The following is an 8,203-nucleotide window of genomic DNA, read 5'->3' as shown; positions in this document are numbered from 1 at the left end:
CGATAGTTTTGGCTATTTGGTGCCCCCTGCTATTTATGAATTTTAGGATCAGCTTGTCCATTTCTACTAAAAAAAAGCAGTTCAAATTTTGATGGGATTGTACTGAATCTGTAGGCTAATTTGGCAAGTATTACCATCTTAATATTAAATGTTCCAATCCATAAACATACGATGTCTTTCTGTTTATTGTCATTCCATTATTTTCAGCAAAGTTTATCATTTTCAGTGTACAAGTGTTGCAATTCTTTTGTTAAATTTATTCCTAAATTAATTAATTTCTTAAGGCAACAGCCAGAGGTCAGAGACACACAGAGGTCTCCAAGGAGCATATGCAGAAGAAATTCAACAACTGCTTCCCAGCCCCTACTCTGTGCTTGGCATAGTGTTGCAGGAACCGCAGGAACTACAATCTAGGAGTCCAGACACCGAGACGTTTGGCAAGCAGCAGTTTATTAGTGCCGGCACTGGCTCATAGGATTCATATCCAAAGGCCGAGCCCCGAGCGCAGCAGGGCCATGGTTTCATACCTTCACTACAAGGTTGAAGAAAAACAACTTTTATCTTGTTAACAGGTTACAGAGGCAGGATATCGCAGGCGTCTCTATACTATACCCTAACAATGCCATGACGCTGGGAAGCCCCCTCCCTTCCTGGATTAAAAATACTTCATCCTCCTCTTGGGCTTCCATCCTCAATAGCTGAGGGGACTTTACAGGCTTCATTGAAGAAAACAAACCCTGCCCTCACAGTTTGTAGTTTAATTAAAGATGGAGACAAGGTAAATGTTTTAGGTTCAGGAACTTCAAAGTCCACCAAAATACGCCCTCCTCAAGGAAGTCTCCCACCTACTCCCTCCACCCATCCACAACCTCCCCACACCCCTTCCACCCCCGCCTAGGGTTTCCATCTCTGGGCTCCCCTCTCCGGCCCAAGAAAGAGCTCAGGCGCAATGCGCAAGGAATCAATGAGTAGGGCCGACCGGCTGGGGGCTTCACTCGTGGAACTGCGCATGTGCCAGAGGCGGCCGCCCGAAAGCACCTAGAGCCTCGCGGCGGGGCTTGCCTTCACGCAGGCGCGCTGGCGGCCACAGAAGTGCTTCCGCTTCCCTGCCGTCGGCATGGCCGCGTCGGCCCCGTGCCTCATCTCGGTCTTCTCGAGCCCGCAGGAGCTGGGCGCGTCGTTAGCGCAGCTGGTGGCGCAGCGGGCAGCGTGCTGCTTGGCGGGGGCCCGCGCCCGCTTCGCGCTCGGCCTGTCGGGCGGCAGCCTTGTCTCGATGCTGGCCCGCGACCTGCCTGCCGCCGCCGCCCCCGCCGGGCCCGCCAGCCTCGCGCGCTGGACCGTGGGCTTCTGCGACGAGCGCCTCGTTCCCTTCGAGCACGCCGAGAGCACGTACGGCCTCTATCGGGTGAGAGCTACGGGGGCGGCCGCGCCCACCGCCGGAGCCCCGCCGAGAGGGCCCCGCAGAGTCCGCCCCACGCCCGCTGCCTCTGCCTGTGCAGGAGCTGGGAGAAATCCCGCCCCCACTGCCGGTTCGCCGGTTGGGGCCTTGCAGCCCCTCGTTGTGTTTTATCCAGTGGCCAGGCGGAACGGCCTGGGCAAAGGTGTGGTGGTGACAAAGAGTGGCCCATTCCGGGGACCTAGAGAACTTCCCGCACCCCCGCAGCCTCGTAGCTTGTCGGGGGTGAGTTAGGTAATAGTCAGACAGGACGGATCTCGTGTGGAGGCTGGACCTTTGTTTCCTTATCTCCAACCTGAGCAAGTTCTTGTTGATCTAGACGTAGCTTGCAGAGCTGATGATCTCCAGGCTGGTTATCTTTGGCCGGGGTCCCCCTCTTCTAGAATCAAGGGAACAGCCCCCGTTTTTCAAGGAGGGAAACTGAAGCCTGGAGGAGCCCGGGGCTGCCCTCTGGTCCCCTGGCTGCCTGGGAAGTGTTGGCTGGCGCTGGCAGGCCCCCAGTCGCAAAGGTCTTGAAAGAATCCTAGTGGAACACCTCTGGAATCCATAATGAGTTACAGCCTCAAGGCAGTCTTGCCTGAAAGTTGCAGGTGGTCACATGTGCAAACCTTGTGTGACGTGAACCGTGAGTTGCTTCTGGTGATGCTGTCGCTGTCTGTTGCAGACCCACCTGCTCTCCAGGCTACCCATCCCTGATAGCCAGGTGATCACCATTAACCCCCAGCTGCCTGTGGAGGAGGCGGCGGAGGACTACGCCAAGAAGCTGAGGCAGGTGAGTCCCTCAGCGAGCCCCAGGTTGGCCTTGTCCAAGCAGTGGTGACTGAGCAGCCCTGCAGGTGGCACTGCATGATCTTCACTGGCCAAAACGCCCCGCAGGGCAGACCCTGCCAATCCTGGGCAGATTCCATGGAGGATTCCCCGCTCTGAGAAGCCTCAGCCCTTCCCTTGGGTCCCTGATGGTAGACTGGCCTCTGATGCTCTTGCAACAGGACTGTGTCCTCACATCTTCGGGATAGTTGTGTCCCCAGACTGGGCCAGCCAGACAGGTGAAATGTGGAACCTCCTAGATTAGAGTCCCTTTTATGCACGTGAGGCTGTGCATCACCCCTGTGTTATAGGCACTGAGATTCTTTTTCTGACAACTGTCTCTTTGTGCCCTTCGAGCCCCTCCCTCCCAACCTCCTGGGATTGTTCTTCTTCCCCCACCCAGGCCTTCCAGGGGGACTCCATCCCGGTTTTTGACCTGCTGATCCTCGGGGTGGGCCCTGATGGCCATACCTGCTCACTCTTCCCAAACCACCCCCTCCTGCAGGTGAGCACACCCACATGGGCCTCTGCCATCTGTGGCTTTTGGAGAGAGGGCCACCTTTGGGGGACCAGGAGTTGCCTACTGAGGGGTTTGAGTTAGCCTTTGCCAACTGGCTGGGCTTAACCTTTCTGGGCCTCAGCTTACTCATCTTAAAATGGAGGCCTAAGTCAAGTACCATGGGATTAGGAGAATGGGATGGAACCATAGGTGGACCATGCCTGGGTGTGTGCATTCTTGAGAAGTCAAAGTGACGTTGCCTTTTCTCCATCCTGGGCCTCTTTCTCCCAGGAGCGGGAGAAAATTGTGGCCCCCATCAGTGACTCCCCGAAGCCACCACCGCACCGAGTGACCCTCACACTTCCTGTGCTGAATGCGGCCCGAACTGTCATCTTTGTGGCCACTGGAGAAAGCAAGGCAGCTGTTCTGAAGGTAAAGGCTGAAAGCTCCATTCCTAGGAAGGCCATGCGCATGTGGGCCCAGGGATGGAATATGGCCACAGATACGACTGTCCTGGATGCACCAGGTCCCAAAATACTTCATTAATCTTTGGCTTGAAGGAGATGGAAACTGCAGCTACAGGCTAGTTAGGAATGAACAATTATGAAATGAAATTAATGAGACGAGACCAAAGCTGCACTCGGAGGTAAGGTCATAATGCTATTAAATACATTACAAAAGAATTATTACCTAGAAAACAGTGGAAGTAAATTGAGCACTTCATTGTAGAATTAGGAAAAGATAACAAATAATATAAATCTATGAAAAGCTGGTGGAAGGAATAAGTGACATTAAGATTAGAAAATAATGAGTTGGTTAATATTTGTAAAAGCTTACTGGTAAATAGATCCCAAAAGATAGACTCCTGCCAAAGCAAAACTAGTCAAGAGGGAAAAAAAGCCTATGTAGTGGGAATAAGTGAAAAAGTAGGAATAAGAAAAAATGTACAGTAACACATAATATTTTAGGAAAATACATGATATTAAAAGCTAAGTAATTTTAAAGTATTTTAACTGACATGGAAGAAACCAACAACTATGGAATAAACTGGAAATATATATTTTTTTATTATTAAATAATCATTCTTCCTCCCAAGCTGTTGGGCCCACATGTCCTCATGGGGGTGGGTTGGTGTCAGGAATCAGGGTGCAGAGTATAAACAGCCCAGCAGACCCATGTTCCTGCCAGTGATGCCTGGCATGGACTCGGGCAGCCACTTAATTCTCAGGCCTCAACTTGGCTGCAAGGTAGGTCGGGAGGACCCCTCCCCGTGGGCCCCCCCGAGCGTCAGTCAAGGCCACTCACTCCACTGCGGAGTCCTCTCACGTGAAGCCACCCCAAGCTTAAGTTTCCCAGACTGTAATGTGGGTAGCTGTGGGCAGAAGTAAATGCAGAGTGCTTGGGGCAGGTATTGATAGTTCCCACTGATCACAAGGTCTCACATCAGGAGGTCAGCACACCACACCCCGGGGGACCAAATCCTACCAGCGAAAAAGGGTTTTTAACTTTTTAAATGGTTGGGGAAAAAAAATCAAAAGAGTGATACTCCTTGACATGCACAAATTGTTTGGAACTCAGATGTCAGTGTCCACAAATAAAGTCTTATTGGAACACAGCCATGCCCATTTGTTGTTGTGACATCTGCTGCTGCTTTTGCTCCATGACAGCAGGGCTGAGTAGTTGTGACAGAGACAGAATGTGATCTGCAGAGCAGAAATAGTGACTGTCTGGTTCTTGCAGAAAAGGTGTGCCAGCCCCAGTATTAGACACAGATGGTGGGGGGGAAGGAGGCCATCCCTGCTGATTGAAGCTAGGACAGTGGAAAGACAACATCCTGTCTTGAGAGTCGGGGTTTTATCAGAGGGACCCTGGGAGCTCTGAGGGGTGCTGGGGTTGCGGGCCAGGCCTCATACCCCTGCCCTCTCTGTGCAGCGCATTCTGGAGGACAAGGAGGAAAACCCGCTCCCCGCCACCCTGGTCCAGCCCCACACTGGGAAACTGTGCTGGTTCCTGGACGAGGCGGCAGCCCGACTCCTGACTGTGCCCTTCGAGAAGCACTCCACTTTGTAGCCCACCCTGAGGGACGCTGCCGCTGAGACCATGCAGCCGGGACAGCCTGAGCAGGCAGGACCTTCTGGGGCTAGCCCCACTGCCACCGCCCTCCAGGCTTCGTTTTAGAAAAGCCACATGGTGCCCCTGTAAGCCGACAGGTTCCGGCCACCAGCCCTGCCCAGGGGGCTCAGCCTGCAGGCCGTAGCTCTGGGCAGCCCAGATATTAAAAGCAACCTTTGCTCAAAGTCTTCACTGTCTTGTGGTCCTTGGTGAGCAGCAGGACAAGGGGTGCTGGGGTGAGCACCCTGGATGAGTTTCCTGGGGCTGCCCTGCAGCAGAATACCACACAATGCACGGTCTCACTGTTCGGGAGGCCAGGTGTCCAAAGTCACAGTGTGGGCAGGGTGGTGGCTCCTGGCGGCTGAGGGAGAACCAGTCCCTGCCTCTCCCCAGGCTTCTGGAGGCTGCTGGCAGTCCTTGGCCTCTCTTGGCCTGTGGCCACATCACTGCAGTCTCTGCCTGCCTCTGTTGTCATCACACGTCCTGTGCCCTGTGTGTGTCTCCCTGTGTCCTCTCTTCTAATAAGGACGTCTGTCACTGGATATAGGACCATTCCAAATCCAGGATGAACTGCTCTCAAGATGCTGGATGAATTACATCTACAAAGATCCTTATTCCAAAGAAAGTCACATTCTGAGATTGCAGGAGTTAGGGCGAGGCCATCTCCTGTGTGTGTGTGTGTCAAAATACATATAACAACATTTACCATCTTAACCATTTTCGAGCATACAGTTCACTGGTATTAAATATATCCATATTGCTGTACAATCATCCCCACCATCCACCTTGTAACTCTGAAACCCCATACCTGTTAAAACAGCAATATCCGGGCAACCCAGATATCCACACCCGTCTCCCCCAGCCCCTGGTGCCCCCATCTACTTTCTGTCTCTATGAATTTGATGACTCTGGGACCTCATATAAGTGGAAGCATTTCACTCAGCAAAATGTCCTCAAGGTTCATCCACATTGTAGCAGGGGTCAGAATGTCCTTCCTTTTTAAGGCTGAGTAATCCCCCATTGCATGGACGCACCGCATTTTGTTTATCCATTCCCTTGCTGATGGACACCTTGGGTTGCTCCCACCTTTCGGTTGTAAATCACGCTGCCGTGAACATGGGTGTGTAAATATCTCAGTTCTTTTGGGGCTCTACCCAGAAGTGGGATTGCTGGGTCACATGGTATCCCTATTTTTAGTGTTTTGAGGAACTGTGGTACTGTTTTCCATAGTAGCTCCACCAGTTCACATTCCCATCAGCAGTGCACAGGGGTCCCAGTTTCTCACTGGCACTTGTTCTCTATCTTTTTGATAATAGCCTGCGGACATAGGCCTTTCTGCGGTCACAATTCAACTCCCTATTCAATCTCTTGTCTGAGCCCTCACTGCACATACATGGGCCAAGGCGGCCTCTGTGTCCAGCCACACTGCAGGTCTGCTCGGAGCCTTGAACGTGCCAAGGTGCCTCCTTAGTCCCTGATGTGCTGGGCTGCAGCGTTTTCCCAGGGTGTCCCTGCTCATGGCCCATGCAACCTGTCAGCTTCGCCTGGATCCAGGGGCCACAGTGGTGGAGGCTGGGGGTACCTGGGGGCTTTGCCAAGTGTAGGGGTGGGTGTGTCCTGCAGAGGCACCCAAGTGGAATGTGGGAATTGAAACCTCAAAGCTAAAACCGCAGAAAGCATAGTTGCCTTCAACGTCTTCTGCAGGTGGGTCGCTCAGATGTGAGAGTGAGGAAGTGGGTGGGGGCCTAAACGGAAACAGATTGAGAAAAGCAGGGGAGAGAGTTGGCAGGAGGGCAGCCCGCCTCGGGCTTGGGCAATAGCTGATGGCCGTGACCTCCAGAGCAGTGGGCAGAGGCCAAGGCAGGGACACTAAGAAGTGATGAGACAGGCATGGGGGGCCCTGCCTGGGGCTTGTCACCTTTCCCCTCTCCCCACAGCAGCATCTTTGACCCTGCTCCAGACTTGACTGCGTCTCCCCTTCACAGAGTGCAACCCACCTTTCTCACTCTGCCCGCAGCCTCTGTGGGGCCCGTGCAGCTCCTTACCCTCCTCCCCTGACATCTGCCCCTCATTCCCCCTCCTCCAGCCCATCCATGTTGTGCTGTTCCTGCACCCTGCCAGCACATCCCCACCCCAGGGCCTTTGCATGTGCTGTGTCCATTGCCCAGTATGCCCTTTACTGCAGCTTTTTGCAAGGCTTGGGCCCTCACTTCTTTCAGGTCTTGCTGCAATATCACCTTCCTGACCCCTCCAGGCCCTTAGCACTTTCCACCCCTTCCTGTTCCATTTTTTGCCCTTACCATTATCTGACAGTCTTGTTGACATGCTGACCAATGATCCTTGCGGACTGGACCATGGTCTGTTTTGCCCACTTCAGCATCCCCAGTGCTCAGCTCAGGTGGCACTCAAGCTGTCATGGAGTGGTTTGTTGAAAGAAGTGAATCTCAGGCTAAGTGAAGATTACAGTCAGATGTTCCTAGTTTAAATAAAATGGAGGTTTAGTGCTTTTTCTGGAGGGAGGCCACCCAGAGTTGGTGGAACAATATCATAAACTCTTTGGGGACCCCAGTTCCTACATGTGCCATTGTCCTCATGGGGGTTTCACCTCATGGTCCAAGGTGACTGCTTAGGCTCCAGCCATCACGTCCATATTCCAGCCACTGGAACTCAACACTCCCCTAATCGGAAAGCCTGTGGGACCCCCATTTGATCGCATTTCAGCTTGGAGGGCAGACCCCTCCCCAACCCCTTCTTTCCTTCACCAAACACTGGGGACTGCTATATGCCAGGCACTGGGAAAACAGGTGAAGGAGTATTTTACAACCTAACCCAACCCAGTCCAGTCCAGTTCTATACACACTGATAGAGGACAAGTCAGCAAAGTAGAAACAAGGGACAAACCCCGCCAGTCCAGGGCACACCCATGGGGTCCACTGCCCCAACACTGACCCCAGGGACTGGAGATGTCTGTCCAGCTCTGGCTCCCCAGCCTGGGGTCTCCTAGAGGCTGGACCAAGACTGGATCTTCTTAGGACCCAGCATGGGGTAGGCTCGGTGGGATAGGGCACCAAGATTGAGATGCCCTGTCCCTGCTCAGCCCCCGTTCTCTGCCCCCACATACCAGCTGGTCTGACAGATGTCTGCCCTGCATGCCTCTTCCAAACCCGCTAGGACTCTTGTTTCTCACAGCCCACCCCACCTCTGGGGCTGCCCCAGCATCCCCTACAGGAACCAGCAGCTCTGGGGGCATTGGCCCCAGGGGAACCAGGAGGGCACAGGTGCAGGGCGGGGCAGGGGGCAGGGCTGGCTCCCTACACAGACACACTAGG

The 8,203-nt window shown here is 53.6% G+C and overlaps 1 protein-coding gene across 2 annotated transcripts; it reads left to right on the top strand.

Moving 5' to 3' along the window:
- The first annotated feature begins 1,034 nt into the window (after window positions 1–1,034).
- On the top strand, window positions 1,035–5,059 carry PGLS (6-phosphogluconolactonase). Of its 2 annotated transcripts, XM_037005305.2 has the most exons (5): window positions 1,043–1,405; window positions 2,121–2,228; window positions 2,667–2,768; window positions 3,054–3,194; window positions 4,695–5,059. In XM_037005305.2, exons 1-5 carry the CDS (start codon window positions 1,118–1,120, stop codon window positions 4,830–4,832), a joined length of 777 nt encoding a protein of 258 aa, XP_036861200.1. In that variant the 5' UTR covers window positions 1,043–1,117; the 3' UTR covers window positions 4,833–5,059. The 2 variants fall into 2 exon arrangements, with proteins under 2 accessions (XP_036861201.1, XP_036861200.1); XM_037005306.2 differs by lacking the exon at window positions 2,667–2,768 and having other exon boundaries at window positions 1,035–1,405.
- Window positions 5,060–8,203: the final 3,144 nt, after the last annotated feature.

The sequence above is a fragment of the Manis javanica genome, chromosome 13 (assembly GCF_040802235.1).
Source record: "Manis javanica isolate MJ-LG chromosome 13, MJ_LKY, whole genome shotgun sequence".
NCBI lineage: Eukaryota > Metazoa > Chordata > Mammalia > Pholidota > Manidae > Manis > Manis javanica.
Note: the sequence above shows the minus strand (reverse complement) of the source record. Positions and strands in the feature narration are given on the sequence as shown.